The 25165-nt window shown below is 39.4% G+C and overlaps 1 protein-coding gene across 5 annotated transcripts; it reads left to right on the forward strand.

Annotated features, from left to right (window-relative positions):
* LOC114293411 (cyclin-A2-1) lies at positions 1-24946 on the forward strand. Of its 5 annotated transcripts, none has more exons than XM_082894706.1 (13): positions 1-188; positions 7271-7635; positions 7871-8138; positions 8676-8806; positions 9211-9303; positions 13304-13437; positions 14591-14666; positions 22732-22808; positions 22906-22939; positions 23034-23192; positions 23272-23406; positions 24488-24590; positions 24706-24946. In XM_082894706.1, exons 2-12 carry the CDS (start codon positions 7309-7311, stop codon positions 24557-24559), a joined length of 1506 nt encoding a protein of 501 aa, XP_082750832.1. In that variant the 5' UTR covers positions 1-188; positions 7271-7308; the 3' UTR covers positions 24560-24590; positions 24706-24946. The 5 variants fall into 5 exon arrangements, with proteins under 5 accessions (XP_082750832.1, XP_082750834.1, XP_082750836.1 ...); XM_082894708.1 differs by having other exon boundaries at positions 23034-23183; XM_082894707.1 differs by having other exon boundaries at positions 24-188; positions 7279-7635.
* The last annotated feature ends 219 nt before the right edge of the window (positions 24947-25165 follow it).

A 25165-nucleotide genomic window follows, 5' to 3' on the forward strand; every position in this document is an offset into this window, starting at 1 on the left:
TGGGAAGTTTGAACTGTGACACTGTCCCGCTCTCTCTCACGCTCCTATCTTATATCTCTTCTTTATTATTACAACCAACACCACCACCACACTCTTCTCTCTCTCTGCAATTTGTGCGATTCGAAACCCTAACTCTGCTATGAAGACCGCCATTGAAAAGGTCTATCGGAGCTCTCAAATGCAGCCGAGTAAGCTCACCTCTCTCATGCGTTTCATCTATTTCAAAATTCAACTACATTGAGCTTCATTATATGTACTTACATTGTCTTCTTTCCAAATCCTATATCGATGCGTAATTACATGAATGAGTATGTACATCTATATGTATATATATATTCAGCTTCGCAACGCAGATCTGTGCTCGGCTCGGTTTTTACTTATTTTTGGCCTCTGTTTTTGGTTATTTGCTCCATAATTCACTCGATTTTGTTATAATTTCCTGTTATTGACGTTGAAGATTTCCTTAAAAGCTTCAAAACTTTAATTGTTATTTCTTTGTTTCTTTTAACAGTCTTATTTATTTGAATTTTAAATAAGTGTTTGGTTTCAAAAGCAAATGGTGTGTCAGGTCCCAACAGACCTCAAAGAGCCTATATTAGTAGGACTGTAACTCAGGCAAAAAATGATATTCCTCATTTCTGGGCAATCGATACGGACTTGGCAAATCTTTTTCGTGCAACAGGTCATTGTGTCAGATCCTGTGAGTTTTTCGGTTGTATCTTGAAGTCGTTTGTGTGGAGGGAGCACATAATGACTTTAGGATAACGTTTTTGACGTGCCTCTTACAATTGCACAGGCTATTTTCTGAACCCTTTTTGTCGTCTTCTTCTTATTCTGTTATGTGTATATATATATATATATATATATGGTTTTATCAAATTAGAAAAAAACCCTTTTTCAGAATCTGCTCTGTTTAATATCTTTATTCTATAAAATTGATTTAGAGTAATTATTGTTCAATTCCCACAACAATTGGTTGATTATGTCTTTTGAGAAAATAATTGTATAAAATTTGGGCTACATTCTGAGATTTTTTACTTTTTTATTTTGAGTGTTTTTGTACTTTGGTTTTATTGTGTACATTGGTTTGGATGTGAGTTTTGAACCCTTTGTTACATATATTGATGGAATTACGAAAAGCAGAGAGATTTGAAGAATCTAAAGCCTATGTGGTTTATGATACTTGATCTTCTTGACATCGTATATGTTAACATATAATATACATATAATATATCCCCCACTATGTATAGCTGTAACCTTGCATCTGTAAAGGCAACCTTGCATCTGTAAAGGCTCCATGTGTAGCTGTAAAGAAGGGAACTTCACTTTAGCCTTAGTTAATTCCAGGCATCCGATGCTAATTGTCTCCCTCTCCTCTCTATAAAGAGAGGGAGCTTGCTCTCTTGTAATTAATACTGAAACATAATACAATAACACCAACTTTCAGTCCCTCTCTTTTTCTCTCCCTCTTTACCAAACTCACATGGTATCAGAGCTTAGAAACACAATTCTGGCATCCCTCAATTTTAGGTCTTAGTTCCGTACACAGTGGACTATACCAAACAGCTCGGAATTTCCCTACGATCCCAACGGCACCAAGCCCATCACCAAACAAGCCTTCACGCGCTCTCACGCGCCGCTTCTTCTCTCGGCGCGTCTCTGCTTCCGTTGCCACTCTCACACGCGCTGCCACGCGCCTTCCATCCTGCCCTGTCGTGCGCCGTACCTGCTACCGTGCACCAGCGTGCGCCGTTCGACTACCGTGAGCCGCGTGTGCGCCGTTCCGCTATTGTGCACCCGCGTGCGCCATTCTGCTAACATACACTGCCAGTCCCCTCTGCTACCGTGCGCCGCACGCCCTTCCTGCTAACGTGCGCCGCTGACCTCATTTTCCACCCTGCTGACATCATCCTTGCACAGCCCACCTTTCCTAGCTATTTTCGACCTTCCGGACTCACTGGTACACTCTGTTTTACCTAATTTTGCTCCTACAGGTCTCTCCCTATCCATTTAGACCTCCTCATCTATTATTATGGATCGTCCTGATGCCTCCCATCCTATTTCCGTTATTTTGGATGGTTCCAACTATGTTCTATGGGCCCAAGCCATGTCTTCCTTCCTCAAAGGAAAGAAGCTCTGGCGAATTATCACCGGGGACATCACCCAACCGGTCAAAGACACTGCTGAAACCACTATTTCCCCTGCTACTCCTACATATGAAGATCGCCTTGAGGAATGGGACAGTAAGAATTACCAAATCATTACCTGGTTTCGGAATACGTCTGTTACCTCTATCAGTCTTCAGTTTGGCCGCTTTCAGCTTGACTCTGTCACCACTCCTGCCAAAGATATCTGGGATTTTTTGAAAGAACGCTACCAGACTACTGGTCTTGCTCATCAATATCAACTTCAGAGCCAACTTCATCGGATGCGCCAAGAATCTAGTCAGTCCATCAATGACTTCCTCTCTCAAATGTACTCCGTTTGGGACCAGCTTGCTCTTTCTGAACCAACTTGGCCTCACCAAGAAGATGCTGTTTTATTTACTGCTTATCGTAATCAGCAAAGGTTGGTGCACTTTCTTATGGCTCTCACTTCATCTTTTGAGCCTGTACGTGCCTCTCTTCTTCATCGCCATCCCTTGCCCACTCTGGAACAAGCTATTTCTGAGTTGCTATCAGAAGAGACTCGTCTTGGTACTCTCCAACCTCATCATGTGGACTCTGTTCTTGCCACTCCCCCGTACCAACCATCATTCCCCCAGCGGACCACTGCCTGTCTCTACTGTCAGAATCGGGGCCTTCCTTCCACACATCTCCTGGTCAATTGCCCAGTCAGAACCTGCCGATATTGCAACAAACTTAGTCCTGGTCATCTGCAACAGGATTGTCTTCGCCATCCATCCCGCTCATCCTCCAACAACCACTCTTCTCGCGGTGGTTCTTCTCGGGGGAGCTTTCATCGTTCCAGAAACCAATCTCATCCTGGGAATCAGTTTCCTCACACCGCCACTGCTGCTGCTGCCGCTGAGGGTTTTTCTGAGTCTCCGGCTCCGTCTACCCCTCTCTTTTCTCCAACAGATGTCGAGGCCATGTTCAAACACCTTCTCTCCCCTTCTGGTACACCTCCTCCTACTGCTTTGTCTGTAATTCCAGGTAACTCTTCTTGGTATTTTGATTCTGCCTGTTGTAATCATATGACCTCCAGTTCAACTATATTTTCTTCTATCTCTTCCTCTCCTCATATTCCCTCAATTCAAACTGCTGATGGTTCTCTCATGACTGTCCGTCATCTTGGTACTGTTTCCACATCTTCCTTAACTTTACCTCAAGTTTATCATATCCCTGCTCTCACTTTAAACCTTATCTCTATTGGTCAATTATGTGAACTTGGTCTAACTGTCACCTTTTCTGCTACTCATTGTTTGGTGCAGGACCCTCAGACGAGGCAGACTATTGGGATCGGCCGTAAGCATGGACGTCTCTATGAGCTCATTCACCTTCATGTTCCTGCCTCTCCTCAGATTGCTGCTCCTGCCTCTGCTTCCTCATTATCTCCTTTTCAGCTTTGGCATTGTCGCTTAGGACATATTTCTATTACTCGCTTAAAGTCTTTGGTTTCTAGTGGACAATTGGGTCATGTAATTCCAGATACTTTCGATTGTATACCCTGTCAACTTGCCAAACAACCTGCTTTATCATTCAATAAAAGTACTTCTGTTTCCTGTGCACCTTTTGATCTTATACATTCGGATATTTGGGGCCCTTCCCCTACCACTACTATGGGGGGATCTCGTTATTTTGTTGTTTTCATTGATGATTTTTCACGGTTTACCTGGATTTTTCTCATGAAAACTCGGTCTGACCTCAAAACTCTTTATTATCGATTTGCCCAAATGATCCACACCCAATTTTCTAAAACCATCAAACTTTTTCGCTCCGACAATGCTATGGAATATCGGGATTCAGATTTCCTTTCTTTTCTTCAGAGTCATGGTACACTGCCTCATCGTTCCTGTGCTGGCACGTCCCAGCAAAATGGCCGTGCTGAACGGAAACATAGGCATATTCTTGACACTACTCGCGCTCTCCTTCTTTCTTCTTCCTGCCCTGAAAACTTTTGGGGGGAAGCTGCCCTCACTGCTGTCTACACTATCAATTGTGCTCCTTCCCCTGTCATCCATAATCAAACTCCATTTGAACGTCTGCATGGCACTCCCCCTTCCTATGCTAATCTTCGGGTTTTTGGCTCTGCCTGCTTTGTTCTCCTTCAATCTCATGAACGCACCAAGCTTGAACCGCGTTCTCGTCTTTGTTGCTTTCTTGGGTATGGAATTGAACATAAAGGCTTTCGCTGTTGGGACCCTCTCTCTAAACGTCTTCGTATCTCCCGCCATGTAGTTTTTTGGGAGCACCAAATGTTTTCCTCCCTATCCTCATTTCACTTACCTGCACTTTCCACTAATGTACTGTTTACTAATCCTTCCATCGATCTCTTCTCTGATGATTTTGATACAGGTCCCTCCGTCATTGAGACGCCCTTGCTCACTCCTGCTCCCCACCAGACTGCTCTCCCTGAAGGTCCACCTCTCCCTGCACCACCTTCTTCTCCACTGGTTCTTCCTCCCACCGATCCTCCTACGGGTCGACCACACCGGGTAACTCAACCTCCTATCCACCTTCGTGATTATATTGTTGGGTCTGCTGCCTTTTCTACTTATGAACCTACCTCCTATCGTGAGGCTTGTACTAATCCTCTTTGGCAGCAAGCTATGACTGATGAACTTCAGGCTTTGGACAAAACTCATACTTGGGATCTTGTTGACCTTCCTCCTGGCAAAACTGCGATTGGCTGCAAATGGGTTTACAAAATCAAGACTCATTCTGATGGCTCGATTGAACGCTACAAAGCTCGTCTTGTTGCCAAGGGTTTCAACCAGGAATATGGGATTGATTATGAGGAAACCTTCGCTCCTGTTGCTCGGCTTACCTCTGTTCGCAGTTTACTGGCTGTTGCTGCTGCTCGCCACTGGGAGCTTTTTCAAATGGATGTCAAAAATGCCTTCCTCAATGGTAATCTTCTTGAGGAGGTCTACATGCAACCTCCCCCTGGGTCTACTTTTCCCCCTCATAAGGTTTGCAAACTACAGCGTGCCCTCTATGGCCTCAAGCAAGCACCCCGTGCCTGGTTTGCTAAGTTCAGTTCTACCATTCATGACTTTGGGTTCACCTCCAGCTCCTATGACTCTGCTCTTTTTATCCGGACTACTCCTCATGGTACCACTCTTCTCCTTCTGTATGTGGATGATATGATTATCACTGGTAATGATGCAGCTGGTATTCTCCACCTCAAACGCTTTCTCCACCGACAGTTTGAGATGAAGGACCTTGGTACTCTCAACTACTTTTTAGGCCTTGAAGTCTCTCATGATCCTACTGGCTCTTACTTATCTCAGGCCAAATATGCATCCGATCTTCTGGCTCGTGCTGGTCTTACTGATTGCAAAACTACATCTACTCCAGTTGATCCTCAGATTCGTCTCACTCCTCTCGACGGGGCTCTCCTCCCTGATGCTACTCTCTATCGTCAGCTCGTCGGCAGTCTTGTCTATCTCACAGTAACTCGTCCTGACATTGCCTATGCTGTTCACATTGTTAGTCAGTACATGTCGGCTCCTCGCACTCCCCACTATACTGCTCTCCTTCACATCCTTCGGTACATCAAAGGCACCCTGTTCCATGGCCTTCACTACTCTGCTTCCTCATCTCTGGAACTGCGTGCCTTCTCTGATGCTGATTGGGCTGGGGATCCTACGGATCGACGCTCCACCACGGGCTTCTGTTTCTTCTTAGGGGATTCTCTTCTTACTTGGCGTAGCAAAAAACAATCCCTCACTGCCCGTTCTAGCACCGAAGCTGAATACCGAGCTCTTGCCGATACTACTCAGGAACTTCTCTGGCTTCGCTGGCTCCTCACTGATATGGGTATTTCCTCTTCTGGCGCTACCGCTCTTTATTGTGACAATCAGAGTGCTATTCAGATTGCTCACAATGATGTTTTCCATGATCGCACCAAGCATATTGAGATTGATTGCCATTTCATTCGACAACATGTTACACGTGGTACTGTTCATCTTCTCCCAATTGCTTCTGCCGATCAACCTGCTGATATCTTCACCAAGGCTCATTCTCCTGGGCGCTTTCGTGATCTTGTTTCCAAACTCAACTTGGTCGATGCCTACCCTCCTTGAGTTTGCGGGGGGCTGTTAACATATAATATACATATAATATATCCCCCACTATGTATAGCTGTAACCTTGCATCTGTAAAGGCAACCTTGCATCTGTAAAGGCTCCATGTGTAGCTGTAAAGAAGGGAACTTCACTTTAGCCTTAGTTAATTCCAGGCATCCGATGCTAATTGTCTCCCTCTCCTCTCTATAAAGAGAGGGAGCTTGCTCTCTTGTAATTAATACTGAAACATAATACAATAACACCAACTTTCAGTCCCTCTCTTTTTCTCTCCCTCTTTACCAAACTCACAGTATAAATCACGTTCTGTTCAGAAGAATCTTAAATTTGACGTGTGATTTTGAGCTACAGAGATTTGAATTTAACAGGTATTCATTATTTTTTCTCTCAGTGCATTTGACATTGGTTGACTGACTATTTATTCAATCAACTTATGCAACTATGTTTATTTTTCTCTGGGCAGTTTACAGATTGCCGGCCTAGTATTGAACTATTCAAATATAAGGCTTACATTACATCTCTATATCGGTTGACCTGATATGCCATTTTGTTATGAAAAAAAAAAAATGGACAAAATGACTATTTTTGCAAGTCTGTTATTATTTTTCCCTACGTGAGTTCATTTACCTGAGAACATTGTTCCTCTTTTCACCCTTTGATATGCACATATCATTTGCTGGGAAAAAAGAAAAAAAATAAAAATCTTTTTTTTAAAAAAAAGCAGCTGTTTTTACAAACTAAAGGAAAAATGAAGACACTAGAGGAATTAGTCCCAATATGATGAATAACTAGTTATCTGCCTGGTCTAAGTTTCAAATAAGAGTGGGAGAATTTCATAAATTTTTTTATAATTGTAAAGAAAACTCATGAAAATGTCTTGCAGTATTCAAATATTTCCACCTACGCAACTATGAACATAGGTTTTTTAATTATTTAATATCGTATCTTTGGCTATTCCTAGTTGCTGAATTTGTTTTCAGGTCCTTCACTTATCTTTTCTGAGCATTAAACCAATCACAGAAATGCAGGTCTGATGAAAAGCATTTCAGCTTAAAGCCATGCATAGCTATTCTACAAGGCATGCAAATATGAATAAAGAAAATAGAACAGCTGCTAAATTTGAAGAGCCCACTGTTCGAATTACAAGAGCACGGGCTAAGGCATTAGCTACATCGGGAGGATTACCCCCATCAAAGCCTTCAATGAAACAAGAACAGAAGCTAATCCTCCAACAAAGTTCAAAAAGATCAGCATCAGATGAGAACAATCCTTCCGTTAGCATCACTGATTGTCTCCAGCATAAGAAAAGGGCAGTTCTAAAGGATGTCACTAACATTTTATGTGATAATCCATATATCAACTGCATTAATGCAGTCAAACTTCAGGTAAGGACAATATGTTAGATGGGTTCTTAATCTGAAGTCCAGTTTTCTTTTTTTCTAAAGCCAAAATTTATTTCCCATAAATTGTTTATTAGTTTTGTCGATAGCAAAATGGAGATGAATATTGAGAACTTAAATATTTCTGGGATGTTATCATTTTCTGTTCATGCAAAAAGGAACTTCTTATTTGTAGTTGGCTATATGCTCAATAAGCTCACCATCGATGTTTCTGCTTCAGTGTAGCAAACAGGTTAATAAAAGCATTGGGAAGAAGAATGCAAAGGTGGCTCCAGTTGATGTCCTAGAAAATCCTCTGGTTCAAGAGGGTGCAGATGCAAAAATAACTGAAGAAATATCCAGATTGAAGATGGAGGAGTCACAACAAACAAACTCAACAAAGGGACAAACTAAATCAATTAATGCCAGAGAATTTGGTGTAGCAGACATGATGCTTATAAAGCAAAGTTCCAATACACATGCTCGACAGCGAAGTCCTTCAAAGAAAGGTTAAATACTCTGCTTCATCTTATCCACCAGGTCATAACATATGAAAATATGGTTTGGCTTGCTATTTATATAGTGGCTGACATGAAATGCACTGTTTCAACCGCTTGATTTATGTTCCTTTTTAATCTGCATAGAATCTTGTGAGCATCTTTGTATCGACTACTACAATATGCTGATCACATTGACGTGTGAAGTTTCTGAGTTTTCAACAAGATCGCATCTATTTATTACACATTTACATTGATCTATGAATCATTTCATATCTTTTAGTATCATTGATTTAGTCTTGAATGTCCTCTTGGTAAATTCATGCCCCCTTTTTTTGCTAAGCAACAAAAGTGTCTATACGGGAAAACTGGTCATCAAGCATGCTTCTTCAACATTTGGAGTCATATTATTAGAGGAACTTGTTTTTTCCTGTCATATGTTTTAGACAGTAAAAGTTAATTGTTTAGTCTCAAAATATTTATTAAATAGATTATTCTCCTTCAATAATTTATTAGCCAAGCATAATGTTCTTTTCTTGGGTCATGCAGAAGACAAGCATTGTCAAAAACTGGACACCCCAAAAGATTTGCAGATTGCAGATGTCGATTCTAACCACAAGGATCCTCAAATGTGCAGCCTGTATGCCCCTGATATTTATAATAATTTACGTGTTATGGAGGTTTGTATGGCTGCTGACCTGCCACATCATTTACTAATAGTTGTCACTATTTTACTTGCCTTTGATTTTGACTGTGCTCAATTGCACACCCTGCTGCTGCAGTACCAACCACTTTCATACGTGTTAAGTTATTGTCAAATTCTAACAGCAAGATAGAATTATGTAATCATTATAGGACTCCAACACAATATGATCTCCACATTAGTTGAGTTTGTCTCATTGAATGGCAATATCTGAAGACAAGAACTATGCATTTGCTTAATTTCCTTACTTTTTAAATAAATGCCTTTTTGCTTTCTTTTTGAAGCACATCAGCATTTTGGTTTGAAGTTTGAATTTTTTTTTTTACAACAAAATGTTTTTAAGTTTATACGTTCACATGTGTGAATCCCTCCTATTTTCAGCTTGATCGAAGGCCTTCAGTCAATTACATGGAAATGTTGCAGCAAGATGTTAATCCGAACATGCGAGGAATTCTGATTGATTGGCTTGTGGAGGTTTGCTCAGCCACTTGGGCTTATGTACATTACATTGCTATGTAACAGTATATGCATCTGTTTGGAAAGACATGCAGTTTTTGTTTGTTCCGCTCAAGATGTTGGTGAAGCCTCATGAATTGTTCCCTTGGAATTATTTCAATAGACCAGAAACATTAATTTGTTTGTGCATGAATCTGCACCATCCATCTGAACAAACATTGGATTCATGATAAAAACTCATTTCGATTAATTTCTTCAATGCTCACTCTATAACTTTGCAAAGTAAGTATCAACTTCATTTGATTCTATCTTTCCTGGATAAGTTTCACATCTAAGAAGGTTGAAGCAATTACAATGTATAAACGCATATGGTCTTCTTTCCTGTATCTCACTTTGTTGCTCCTTTCGTTTCCAATAATTCCTTGTTTTTCCTCTTATTCTTTATTTATCTTTTTTATTACCACTGTTAAGCAGCGTAGTGTACATTGATGATTATTTTCTATCAATGAATATGAAATTTGCATTGAATCACTGATTGCTTTTTATGGGTAGGTCTTTGCTTTCAACTTTTTCTCTTTTCTTTCCTTGTTTTAATAAATGGTAGTCAGTTCTTATTTTGTTTACAAGTACCTAACCGCTATTAGTATTATTTTGGATCTTCACTTTCTATTCTGTAATATTGATATAAATCATGGAGTAGAGTACACCATACACTATCATATTATAGCAACATCTGATGTAAGGTTCAAACCAATCTTCGCTTGAAAACAAATTTTCACTCTGATGATCACTTGCTTTTTCTTGTACTTTACTAGTCAAGCTATACTTGTCAGAGTGTATTAATTTATGTTGAAATTTAATGTATAAAGAGAATTGTATTATTGATTGATATATGTTGTTGTATATTACAATGATTCATGATTCCTATATATAGAAGAGGGTGAGTGTGTAGTAGGTAAGGAGTAGGTGAAGTGGAGGTGGTAGTAGTGTAGTGGGTTAGGTTTAGTGGAGTAGGTGAGGTGGTAGTGGTGTAGTGGGTTAGGTTTAGTGGAGTAGGTTTAAGTGGGTGAAGTAGGTGATAGGTTTTAGGTTTTAACAGCCCCCCGCAAACTCAAGGGGGATAGGAACTAACCAACTTGAGTTTGGAGAGAGTTACAAAACAAGAAAATACATAAAAATAAAAGAGGATAGGTGACACTGTATGGTCGTGTCAGACCATTGGTGAAGACACTGGATGGTGGTGTCATAACGTTGTAGAGGACACGGTATGGGGGTGTCATAACGTTGTAGAGGACACTGTATGGGGGTGTCATAACGTTGTAGAGGACACTGTATGGTGGTGTCAGACCGATGTAGAAGACAGTTTATGGGGTCATGTCGGACCGTTGTAGCAGACAATGTTGTGACAGTTGTTGTGACAGTTTACAGAGTCTTGCTGGACCCTTGTAGAAACTAACCGGAATCAATGTCGGGACAGTTTACAGAGTCTTGTCGGACCCATAAAGGAGCTAACCGGAATCAATGTCGGGACAGTTTACAGAGTCTTGTCGGACCCATAAAGGAGCTAACCGGAATTAATGTCGGGACAGTTTACAGAGTCTTGTCGGACCCATGAAGGAGCTAACCGGAATCAATGTCGGGACAGTTTACAGAGTCTTGTCGGACCCCTAAAAAGTCGCACCCTCAAAAGGTGTGCCCAATCTTTCAAAAGGGCGTGCCATCAAAAGGCGTGCCCAATCCATAAAAAGACGTGCCATCAAAATGCGTGCCCAATCCATAAAAAGACGTGCCATCAAAAGTTGCGCCCTCAAAAGGCGCGCCTACTTCATCAAAAGTCGTGCCCGACAGAAAGCGTCGAGCCATCAAAAGGTGAGCCGGAGACGCGGCGAGGCACGTGAGCGACAGAGTGGCGTGTCGGCCGCGTCGTCTGTGTCGATATAAACCAATGCGGAGGCTGTGCTTGAGGCAGAAGCGAAGACAAAAAAACCTGGGAAAAAACTTCTGAAAAACTCTTCATTTTCTGAGAGATTGCCTCTAAGAGCTGCAAATCTTGAAACACTCCCCTTCCGAACATTATCAGTCTGAAATTGCTATTTCGCTGAAACACTCAGCAACCCAAAAAACATGGCCTCTTCTTCCCGTTCAGCTACCCAGAATATGGCCTCTTCATCCCGTGGTCTGCTCACTCTCTTTCCCGACCTCAATGAGTCAACAAGAGAGAGAACTGGTGCGGTGGCCAGTGAACCTCAACCAAACACCTCTGTGTTTGCTCCGTTGAACTTTCCGATGCGGTCGGTGGAGCAAAAAATGGCGGTGCAAACTGATATTGAGGCCAATCAGTATACTCTGAAGTCATGTGTGGAAACCATGACTGCGGTCACAAACTTGTCGCACCGGCTGCAGAGCAGGACAAATGAGGTGCAACAGTTAAACTCCCAGCTGGCTCTGCTCCAACGCATGTATAAGGATACGCGAGCAGAGATAAGTGTGCTAAAGACAGAAAACAAGGAGCTGAAGCGGAAGGCCACCGTGATGTTCCGATTTGGAGGTCCGCCATATGCTGTAGTGGAGGAGCAGGGTGGAGTGATCGTGCCCAGTGGAGTGGGAAACACGGAGGCAACACCGGCAAGGGCTGTCCAGGACGGAGGCAAGAAGAAGAGACCTGCAGCAGAGTAGAGAAGAAAAAATCCCACTGTGGATGTGGGTGTGTTGTGGTGGTTTTTTTTTTTTTTTTTTTTTTTTTGTGTGTAAAATGGTGATCGGGGTTGATCCCTGAAATGAATAAAATATGGTTTGGTGTGCAAAGCTATATATATTTTTTATATTTTTGTTTTTGTTGTTGTTGTTGTTGTTTTTTTTTTTTTTTTTTTTTTTTTTTTTTGTGAAAAAGGGAACACAAAAAAGATAAGAGAAATAAATAAAAATTCTATTTTGTGGTGAGGGAGTCGGTGAGGGAGGTGTAAAAGGTGATTAAAAGAAATAAATAAAGAAAGTTTAATAAAATATGAGTGAGTGGGTATTCAATCCTGCCAAAAGGAAGATGCTTATCACAGAGCATTATTGATTGCACTAGACAATAACAAGATGTGCAATTTGGGTATTTGCTTGATGAAGCAAGGGAGAATTGCCGAAGCGAAAGAGACTCTTCGGAGAGTAAAACCAGCAGCCATGGATGGCCCAAGAGGTGTGGACTCCCACCTCAAGGCCTATGAGAGGGCACAGCAAATGCTTCGAGATTTGGAGTCTAAAATGATGAATAAGAGCGGTGGAGATAGAGAGATGTGATGGAGGCTTTTCGTCTTCTGGAAGTTGCATTGCAACAGTCTGCAACAGATCACTCCACTGGAACCATTGGTATGGATCTCATTACAACTGGGGTTTCTGCAAGTGAAAGGATGAGAAGGGAAAATCTGTTATCCGCAACTCGCAACATAAGTATGGAGAAGATGCAGATTGGAGGGGCCTCTACTCGGTTCTTGGAGTTACTGGAAGAGTTGGCGTCAATTCGAGCTAGCAGTGGTTTGAGTTGCTGCAGTGGTTATTGGCGGTGATTGGAGAGGAGGTATGTGTTGAGGTCCGGCGGGCGGCCAAGGCGAGACTGCCGCCCGCCGGTGAAGCAAAATTACTAGCTTCTTAACCTTGCTCTGATACCATGTTGAAATTTAATGTATAAAGAGAATTGTATTATTGATTGATATATGTTGTTGTATATTACAATGATTCATGATTCCTATATATAGAAGAGGGTGAGTGTGTAGTAGGTAAGGAGTAGGTGAAGTGGAGGTGGTAGTAGTGTAGTGGGTTAGGTTTAGTGGAGTAGGTGAGGTGGTAGTGGTGTAGTGGGTTAGGTTTAGTGGAGTAGGTTTAAGTGGGTGAAGTAGGTGATAGGTTTTAGGTTTTAACAATTTAGATTTCTAGCATTTAAGTTGATCCTTCTGTTAAAGTGCATAGTTTTTTTTTTTTTTTATCAGTGGAGGGTGATGAAAATGTTTACCATTATTTCTATTTTCTCCTTCAGGTTTCTGAAGAATATAGGCTGGTCCCAGACACCCTTTACCTGACAGTCAATCTCATTGATCGATTTCTCTCTCAAAACCACATTGAAAAACAAAAACTCCAATTGCTTGGTGTTGCTTGCATGTTAATTGCCTCGTAAGTTCTTTGTTGTTGTTGGTGCCTTACTATTATTCATTTGAAATACCAGGAAAAATTGCATAGATATAATGTTCCAGATTCAAAAGCACTAATAGATTTTGATGATGATGGAACTTCTTTAATGTCAACAATATGATTGAATTCTTTACTATTTCAGTTTCTGTTTTTTTTTTTTTTTCTTTTTTTCCCTTCAAGTTGCAGCCTCTCCACAAAAAGTGTGGTCAATTGTGTTGTTAGTGTAGGCAGAAGCCTTGTGCATTAGGAATGTCCCTTTTCTTTAGATTCATGAACTAGATTGCAAGATGTATCAAGTAATAGATAGATGAAGGCCAAAGATATCATATTGCATTTGATTTGATGAATTGGGAAGGAATTAATGTTTGTTTTCTCATTTAATTGTAACGACTCTGATTTGGATTTCAACAATACCGTATTACTGTCAATACCCACAAATGGATTTGAGAGATTATGTTGGTGAATTTCAAGTAGCAAAGGGAGTTCTTTTTTGAAATCAATCCAGTAAAGGATTCTAGTTGGATGTTTCCCACCTCTAGTCTGTACTCTTCCTTAACCCCCCTGAGTCTGACACCAATAAATAAATCCCTACATGTTTTTGAAGCTGTAATTTCCAAAATCGTCATCCCAGCTCATCCTGTCAAGAATTAGATATTGGTGAATATGCATTCAACAGTTATATTATAACTGCAATTATTTGTCTGAACCCAATTATTTATCTGAAGAGTCAAGTGTAAAAAGGAGTCATCATGTTTTCAACAATTGCCTTCACTAGTCCTTCGACGAACTGATGTCAGAAGATTTGTGAAATCAATATTAAGTACATTTGAAATCTCTTACTCTCTCACATGTGCATGTATGCCCATGAAGAAGCAACAACTTACTTCATCCATCATATTATTATTACATTGCTCTTAGTTGGAAGAATTAACTAACTGCAACAATTCACCTTATCCATTATATTATCATTACATTGCTGTCTTGATTGGAAGAATGAACCAACTTGTTTGTAGTTTATATATCCCAAAATCTCTTGCATGCATTGGGATTTGGGGCTAATGTATTACATAGCTTGTGGATCTTCTCCATAACTCAGGGATTTTATTGTTTGCTTCTTTTCTATTGTTGCCTGAAGAAAATATGAAGAAATTTGTGCACCCCGTGTAGAAGAACTTTGCTTTATCACGGACAACACTTACATGAGAGAAGAGGTATGTCCTAATCTAATCTTTGAAGCTGGGTTCTTCTGAATGCTTCAATCTATATTATGCAAAGAAAGAACTGTGGGATATTCAAAAGAGAGACAGCAGATGTACCAATTCTATTTTCACTCTAAAGCATATTTCAACAACCTCAGTTTTGTGTAAGTTTTCTAAATGAAACTGTATGTTCACTTGTGTAATAATACAAAGAATACATCGGATTATATAGTAAAACTAACCCCAAGACTAAAGGAAACACTGCCTAAAACACTGCCATATATATAAATCTAACCTAACGGAAACACTGCCATATATATACACCTATACAATCTCTCAAAAAAGAAAACATTGACTAACCTAATATTCTCACACCCCCACTCAAATTCAAGGTGTTGTTATAGAAAACATTGAGACTTTGCCAAGAAGAAACTGAAACAGAGTAGTGGTGTGAGTTTTGGTAAAAAACTCAGCAAGTTGTAAAGCTGAAGAGGCGAAATGAAGCGAGATAGAGTCGAATTGTAGATGTTGACGGACAAAGTGACAATTAATCTCAATGTGCTTGGTCCGCTCATGGAAGATAGTGTTATGGGCAATCTGAATGGCACTACGGTTGTCATAATAGAGGGAGGTTGGAGAAGACTAGGGGAACCCAAATCAGATAAGAGACAACGAAGCCAAACAATCTCAGCAGTGGCATGAGTCATAGCACAGTACTCAACTTCGGCAGTAAAGCGAGCAACAACAGTTTGTTTCTTGCTTTTCCAAGAGATCAAGGAATCACCAAGAAACATACAGAAACTAAACGTGGACTTGCGATTAGTAACATCATCAGCCTAATTAGAATCAGCATAGGCCAACAAATCTAGAGAGGAAGTAGAGGACAATAGTAAACCCTGAAATATAGTATCTCAGAGATAGTGAAGAATTCAAACCAAGGCAGCCCAATGTGTGGAGCGAAGAGCAGAAACAAACAAGCTAACCACATGAACAACATAGGCAAGATCATAACGAGTAACTGTCAGACAGACTAAGCAACCCGCAAGCTTGCGATATAAAGTGGGATCATCCAGAGGGACACCATCAGTAGAGTTGAGTTTCACATTAAGCTCAGTAGGTGTATCAGAAATCTTAGTATCAGTAAGACCAACATGGCGAGTGACCTCATTAGCATACTTAGCCTGAGACAGAAAATAGTCCTTTGGGGAAAAAAACAACCTCAATACCAAGAAAATACCGCAATTGACCCAGATCCTTCATCTCGAAGGTGCGGAAGAGATCCTGCTTGACCTCAAAGATAGCAGAAGAATCAGAATTAGTGATAATCATATCATTCATATATAGTAAGAGAGCAACAAAACTAGCTGAGGTATGTTTCAGAAGCAAAGCAGAGTCGGAAGCATATGGATGAAATCTAATTTCAATAACAGCAGTCTGAAAGTGTAGCGCCCTACTTTTTATTACTCAAAGTCATTACCAAATTCATTAACTTGATTCAAGTTCAGAGATAACATGCGGAAATAAACTCTTTAGTCCCATAAGTAGAAATAAATAACATTTCTCTCATCCGAATGCAAATTAAATACAACATGAATATACTGAATAAAATGCCCGAAGGCTTACATCATTAAAGAATCAAAAAGAAGGGTGTAACCTTTTTTCATATATGGCATCCCGCCAACACAAAAGAGGCCCCGTGGCCAACAAATAAGAAGATCCACATCTTGTAGCACATCCTGCTTAACACCTGAAAAAGATTCAACAACGTGGGATGAACATATAGTCCAGTAGGGATCTCAACATGGCCCTCAACAATAATAACTTACAGATAGCTATGATCATGAATGCCCAATCTCATACTAGAATAATAATGTGGCAGTTTATACAAAATATACATAAGTATAAACTTTCCTTGAAAACAGCCATTTCATTCAACGCTATAAGCGATTCATCTTTCTTTTCTTTTCACTACCCTTTGTTCCCAAACTTTCATAACAATAACCACTTCTTAGAAAATTGATTTCTCTAAGCCCATTACCTTTCTCTCATTTTCTATACTTACAACAGATTTTCCCTTTTTCAAAACATACTTTCAAATACCCAATTTTCCTTCACACTTTCCCAAAATCTCATAATGGCATTTTGGTTTGTTCCTAATACATTCATATCTATACATGCATGCCTTCAATAAAGGGAGATAACAAATCATCAACATGTATATAATCAACAAATGAGGCAACTTGGCCCTCCAAAACTGTAAACATCACAATCCATAATATACTCAGATACACTGAGACAAAAACAATAAAACTCTGCTCTACCGGCTATATGCACAGTAAGCCAAAGATACAACTCTCACAACGGTATGCCATTTTACCAGGCACTAGCTGGAAGAGAGTGGTACCTTAGATTCTCAGCGTAGTCAGTTCTCCAGGCGCTAGCTGGAAGGTAACGGTACCTCTGATTATAAGCGTAGGGTATAACACCAATAATCACGATACAACAGAGTATAACCAACAAGTGTAATACATACACATAAACTATCAAGATACATAAGAATGTATTAAAGTATATGAACACATAGGTATGTGTGGAGTACATCCTTTATCTCCTCCCACACACTGGAGTACATCCTCTATCTCCTTCCTAACAATTATACATATATAATGTATCAAAGCACTTCATTACATACAATGTTCAATCAACACAGGTGTAATGCATATACGACAATTCAACACAACCATGTCATCCTCCACCGATGACCAAGGACAAAACCTCTAGATGCATGTATTCAATACATCTATTAAAAGACTCAACTATCGTGAGATCTTAAATCTAACAACAACGCTAGTATGATAGGTAAAGTTAAAACCCCAAATGTGTGTATTCAATACTCAAGATACAATATTTCAATTTCCAAATTCATTTTCCATTTTCAAAATCGACTTGTTCCACCACTTTTTCCAAAAACACTTTTCCCATTTCACAGAACCAATATCATTCCTCTCATTTCACAAAACCAATTTCATTCTTTCATAACCTTCCAAATCAATTACGCAAATTAATTCATTACGGTAAATTAGGGCTTTTCTCCCTCTTTCTCAATATTGACCAAAAAGGCTCAAATACCAACAACAAACAACAATGACCTCATTTGAGACCCAAAATACATATGTATTGGCCCAAAGTACAAAACCCCTCTTTCATTTTATCAAATCAAATATAAATTAGGGCTTTTTCTTCTTTCAACAATGATATACTCCCTCCGTCCCAAAATATTAGTCCCTTATTCCATTTTTCATTGTCCCAAAATATTAGTCCCTCTTCAAAAATCAAGTACAAAAATAATATAAATTTCCTATTTTACCCTTCTTTTAAATTAATAAACAACATAAAAAGTACAATTATGCATTGATATTCTCAAAAAATGTACTATCAAAAGGATAATTTTGGAAAATCAACTTTTTTCAAATGCAATAATTATACTACCAAAAAAAGTTGGATTCCCCAAAAGGGACCATTATTTTGGGACGGAGGGAGTACTAATTTACACCCCAATTGGTCCAAACCACAATCAATGATAACAAACCCATTTTCAAACAACCAACCGTAGGTTCACCCTCATGATTTTCAAACAAACCCAACATGGATATGATTTTCATGCAATACAAAACTACCACATGTCTATCTATAGACGAAGCATTGTAAAAGAACAAGGAAATCCCTACCCCAAATTTGGAGCTCAAATGGAGAAGATGATGAAAACTCAAAGTGCTCCAAATCCCAAGATTTTCGGATGGAAATGTAGCTCAAGCCAAGCTCTACACTTTTTACAAAGACACCAAGGTAAGAGATCACTCAAACTAGATCAAACCCTAGTGAGAAGTTGTGTTTTAGAGAGAGAGGCTCTCCAATGGAGGTTTTGAAAAGTAAGAGAGAGAAAAGGAGTTGAAAAAGTGATCCAAAAAGTCGAACTTCGGACTGATATACAAGTCGCCCCGCTCGAGCGTGGAACTCCCTGCTCGAGCGTCAGACACAGGCTCATGCTCGAGCGTCAAAAGCGCCGCTCGAGCGCCGGATGCACACTTTCAGAAGTTTTGCAGACCATGGTCCCCGCTCGAGCGTCAGACTCCCTGCTCGAGCGGTGGAACAAAAACGAAAGGTCCCGCTCGAGCGTCAAAACTCCCGCTCGAGCGTACGACAACCTGCAGAGACAAAATATTGGGAGATGAATATTCACGCTCGAGCGTCAAAACGTCCGCTCGAGCGGAGAAGCAACAACAAAGGGTCTGCTCGAGCGTCAAAATCCCCGTTCGAGCGTGAAGGCCAAAAGCTGGGCATTAACTTTTGATTTCTAACACAACCAACCTGTTCCAAACCTGCCCAACACAACCAAAGACTCAAATACAAAGAGTAAAAGATGGAAATGAGAATAAGACAACAACATAATCACGAAACCAAGTCTGGAATGCTATAATCAAAGGAAAGGAAAAACCGGGATCGCTATAACCTTCCCCTCTTAAGGAATTTCGTCCCCGAAATTAAGAACACGCCAAAAGCACAAGGCCAATAGATCACACAGCACCCAACACCCGAGTACTAGGAAATAAACTATTCTCGCAACAAACCTGCGGTTAGCTCTCACCAAAAGAAAGGCTTACCAAGGAAACACGTTTCAAAAGACAACACTCAGGCACAAAAAGCTTCAACAAGGCCAAACCTTTCCCGAAACAATTCACTAATATCCGACTAGCGCTTCAAGCTAAGTCACTACTCAACAACATAATTCCCAAAAAGGCAACCAAAACAAATCCTTTGTATAAATATAAAAAAAAAAAAAAAAGCATTTTCTTGTTCATGAGACATTTCTCAAAGATAGTCAAATTTTCAACGTTGACATTCCGAAATAAATTTTGCACTTTCCAACTGAAACTCAAAAGTTTTGTAAACATTTGTCACAAACATGATGCCACCCAATAAATATAATCATCTCCAGTTCATTTGCCAAAACTACTTGTTTGGAAATTCTCATAACATTCAAATTAAATCAAATCCTCAACATTTTCCTTTTGACAATGCCCTTAAAAGGCCATGACAACTAGGAAGAATTTATTGTCTATTCCTTTTTAAGATAACACTAGCAACATCCATCACTCACACGGTGATGCCACAGCCAACACATAACATAACATTTCTATAATGATAGTTAATAGAAATAAACACTTTGCTATCAATACATAAGGCATAAGAAATTCATGGTTTTGCAATTTCATTCCACCTTCCTTTACTTAACCAATTTAAAATCATAAACATGGCTCAGAACCTGACCGAACAATTTAAATGAGACTACATCTCATGCCAACAATACTCCAAACTGCCATTTCACGGAAATTGCGTCCGCAGGATTCGGCACCCATGTGTAATTATTTTCTTATAGCCATTTTACGGAAATTTCATCCGCGGGACTCGGCACCCATGTATAGATATTTTCGGATTGCCATTTTACGGAAATTTCATCCGCGGGATTCGGCACCCATGCATTCAAATACTTATCACATACAATGACTAATCAATTCACAAATTTGCTGTATTATTCTAACCGTCAAATTCAATGACACATTCCGGGTGATTAGTTTCAGTTTTCCCTAATCAACACACGATGACTACAACAATCAAGACTATCCTCAAGGTGACCAATGTCAACCCAAAATCCGATGCCAATAAGCTGACTAATCAACTCAACAAACCTCCACACTCAGTAAACCACACACTGATGTGCTTCTAAGGGAGTCATCATCCCCTTGCTTACATAGCAAGCGTGCCCATTTCCTCAACTTAAGACCGACATGGTCAACCTCAACCACACACTCCCAAACACGAAGGACAATTTTAACCAACGCTACTCTCGTTACCCGAGAACATAAACTGTTCTTCCTTTCAAAGAATGCTGCTATTATCCACTCAAGAAATTCTCTTTCCTCTCACAATCCACACCCAATAACCAATAACACCACTAACTCGTCTTACCCACATGGTCACCAACCGATAGCAAGCTCACAATATACATAATTGATGGGATCACAACGAACTCATTAACTAGTAACACCCAAAATACCAAACAATACGCCGGTACCATTCCTGCTAACCTGAGGTCTTCAACTCTACAACCAATCTTAATCTGCTGCTTGGACATCCGATCCTACACAGGACAGATAGAAAAAGAAAAGATAACATCAAACCGGAGGCATCAAGCTGATTGATAGATAATAAATTGACAGATAACTGAGGAACATAAAGAACGGATGGAATAGATACAGTAGACACAACATACGGTAAGACAGAGCCAACATATATAATAGACATACCAGACCCATTAGCAACATTAACAGTAATAAAATAGAAAAGAGTACAATTTTGAAGTAAGAAGAGATGGAGAGTTATATGATGAGAGGCACCGGAGTCAAAAATCCAGACAGACGAAGAGATACCTGAAGAAGATCCAAGCAAACCTGAATGAAGAGAGAAAACAACCGAAGCAGACAGGGTGGGCTAAGAGGTAGATAAAATATGTTGAAGTTGACTAATCTAAGTATTCAAGGAAGCCAAGTCAGGATCAGGAGCTGGAGCAGATGCAGTAGAATCGCCGAGAGGCTGAACAGTACTTAGAGAAGGGACGCAAAACTGGATCGGAAATTGCTAAGAAACGAGGCAGACACAGGTAAAGCAGACAAACATCACTTTTTGGGACAATAATACTTCCAATGGCCCCTCTGATGGCAGAAGGCACACTCATCTGGTGCTAATGGCCCCTTCTTAGGCTTTGTTAGAGACTAAAGCTAATGGGTATCCGTCATTATGAGTATATTCGTAAACAAGAACAATGAACACACTCATAATAGTGGCAGTCAAATGAGTCCAACCAAAACTAGAGATACAAACTGTGGTCAAAACGTAATAAGAGATACTTCAGAACAAGTTAAAGGACCAAATAAAGCGATCACCCAAACAAAGAGATCACCGACTGAAGTCGAGAGAACCAAAAGAAGAGAGACAGACTAAGCTGTCAGAAGACGAAATCACTGCTACCACGTCGAACAGATGGGTCGACTAGATGTCATCCAGAAAGAAGATGTCGAACCACGTCAGAGGTCGAGAGAAGAAATAGACCTAGGCAAACCAAAATCAAACAACTTCGATCGAGACCAACGAACTAGAATTAGAGACTAAAGGCTTCAATCGAACAGAAACAACGGCCCACGATGAGTGTCAAGTTGCGTTTTTGAACTAGAGAGAGAGACGAGGGCCCTTTGCGATTAGGCCTAGAACAGAGAGTTGCGACTTCAGCCTAGAGATAAGAAGCTTTTGCAACTTCGTAGAACCACCAAGAGAACTTTGAACAACCTAGGGTTTTTGGCTCTGATATCATGTAAGTTTTCTGAATGAAATTGTATTTTCACTTGTGTAATAATATAAAGAATACATCTGATTATTAGTAAACCTAACCCCAAGACTAAAGGAAACACTGCCTATAACACTGCCATATATATAAACCTAACCTAAAGGAAACATTGCCATATGTATACACTTGAAACACTACCATATATACACACCTAAAACACTGCCATATATATACACCTATACAATCTCTCAGAAAAGGAAACATTGTCTAACCTAATATTCTCACATTTTGATCCGCCAGTTTCTTAAAACTACCCCTCTAAAACCATGGATCATCAAGACAATCTATCCTATGGACACAAATTCTACCAAGCTACAGCTATCAACTCAGTTCTCACAAAATTCTTATTTGCCTTCACAGTCCAATCAACCTGAGTCATATTACTCCTAGGTCCTGCAATTAGCCTTCCACACATGAGAACCATCTTCGCTTCTTGTACCCATTTTGTGATCCCCTGTATTTTTTATTTTTTTTTTAATTCTCATATTTCATGGAAATAACATTCTTTCTAGTTAACGATTCATACAATATTCTAAAAAATTATGCTTTTGTCTTATCACGTGAAATTATCAATGTATAAGTGCATTGTATTGGCTTATGAATGAAGTTACATGGCAGGTATTGAAAATGGAGTGTCAAGTTTTGAACTTATTGGGTTTTCAATTATCTGTTCCGACCACAAAAAAATTCCTTAGGTACTTTGCATATCCACCATCCGCCGTCTTTATCCCAACTACACCATCTGACTGAATTAAAGCTTCTAATTTACACTAATCACATACTGGTTTTCAGGAGATTCATCCAAGCATCACAAGTTTCTTACAAGGTATGTTAGATGGTGTTTACTGCCCCTTTTGACCTTCACTGACAATTCATGGCAAAGTACTCTAGCCCCTGTATCGAATTGCTTTGGTTTGCAGGTTCCTTGTGTTGAAATGGAATTCTTGGCAAATTATTTAGCAGAATTGACTCTTGTCGAGTATAGGTTCCTCAGGTTCTTTCCATCCTTAATAGCTGCATCGGCAGTATTCCTAGCCAGATGGATACTCAGTCAGTCAGATCACCCATGGGTCTGCATTGTTTGTGCCTCTTTAACTTTTAACTTTTTTCTTGCTCCCTTTCAACTACAGAAAGTGACTAAATACGGACTTTTTGCAGAATCTGACTCTAGAGCGCTATACCGGTTACGTGACATCAGATTTGAAAGGCACAGTTCTTGCTTTGCAAGAGCTGCAACTAAACACTGAAGGATGTTCACTTAATGCTATTCGTGAAAAGTATAGGCAACAGAAGGTAACAAATGTACTGGATTTTATGACAACTCTTCTCTCTGTGTTCATTTGTTTGCTTTTTAGCAAGTATAGACCACATAAGCTTTCTAATTAGTGGTCATATGTGCCAATTACGTCTCTTAATTATGAACACCGCAATGTATCTTTGGATTTCAAAAGATTGAGCTAATATCATAGTGCACTAAATGTGTTTTAATTGTTACTTTTCTAAATGAAAAACGTTTGCTTCTAAATGGAAAATTGCAGCTGTGTTATGAACACGAAATTTTCACAAAACGGGACACAAATATGTGGGACAAATGGTGTGTCCCACATGTGGGGTCACCATATGTGGGATTCATCATTTGTCTTGTAATTGTGTCTTATTTTGTGAAAATTTTCTGTGCATTTCGATTTACTAAGAAAATCTCTCCATTTGTTAGGCTTTTATATTTTGCCAAACATATGTCACGCTTTGTGTTTCTAAATTATGTTGCCCTGTTAAAGACTTGAAGTTCCTCACCTTTTTTGGGGCAGCAAATGCTTCTTTTGCTGTATTTTTTTTTTTTTCAATTTTTGGTCTTTAGGCCTCGTTTGGCAACAGACCGGTTTAGCTAAAAAGTCAAAAAGTTACTAAAAAAATCAAAAAGCCAACAACTCATACTAAAAAGTCAATGATTCTTTTTTCTCTCTACTTTTTACACATCTTTTGTAAAAAGCCAAAAAGACATCCCAAACATACTAATTTTTTTTAGCTCATATTTTAGCTAAATAGTCAAAAAGTTACTAACTTAGTCTGTTCCCAAACGAGGCCTTAGTACTTTTTGTCAAATTTTAAATAATTTTTTTAGTGTTTCTAGACTAGAAGACCCAAAAATTATTATTTAAAAAATCTACTAAACAAAGCCAAAAAAGTGGACTTTTTCCATTTAAAAATTTTGGGCTTCAGTCTAGAAGCACCTAAGAAGTAAAAAATTTAGTGAGAGATGTAGAAAAAGTTAACTGAATTAAACTCCATATTTGTAGAAATCCCCATTTATATATATATATATATATTGGTATTCAGTTGTGTTAACTGATAGAAAATGTGGGTATCATGACAGTTCAAGTCTGTGGCAACTCTAACTTCCCCAAAACGGGTTGAATCAGTCTTCTTAAAGTTCAACAACAGCTGATTCTTGTCCCAGAACTGCTCTTCACCTTCTGGTATTTCGTTGGCACTCGTGATGTCAGTCTTTGAATCTGCAGTTTAACCTCTGAATTTTCATTTTTTTTTTCTTTTTCTTTTTGTAAGTTCTTGTGGTTGTTGTGTTGTATCCAGTTTGGGTGCTCTACCGGACCGTATCCTCATATGGTGGAATTTGTAAAGTGGGAATAATTTGAGCAGTAAGTTCACAATTACATACAGTTACTGAGCATGTTTTGTAAACATTTGTAGTCTGTTGGGAGTAACTTAACATCAATCTATAACTATTTGATGGGTTGCAATCTTTTACGTATCTGAAGATGACATGTATGGAAAATCTTGATGAAATTTTATTTGCTAGATTTCCTTTGCATGATATCCATTGTTTTGTTCATGTTGATTGGGTATACTTGTGTTGATTGAGCCTTGAGATGCTTGAAACTTAGGTGTAGTTTGATATAGTTGTCAATTTCTTGTTTTCTGTTTTTTATAAACCGAAAAACAAAGAACAAGGTTTTGTTTTTTTGTTTTTTGGGTAAAGAACAAAAAAAAAAGTTTGTTTGGAGTTCAAAAATATTTTGGAAAAAAAAAAAAA

Source organism: Camellia sinensis, chromosome 11, assembly GCF_055761805.1.
Source record: "Camellia sinensis isolate YWXY chromosome 11, ASM5576180v1, whole genome shotgun sequence".
Taxonomy (NCBI): Eukaryota; Viridiplantae; Streptophyta; class Magnoliopsida; order Ericales; family Theaceae; genus Camellia; species Camellia sinensis.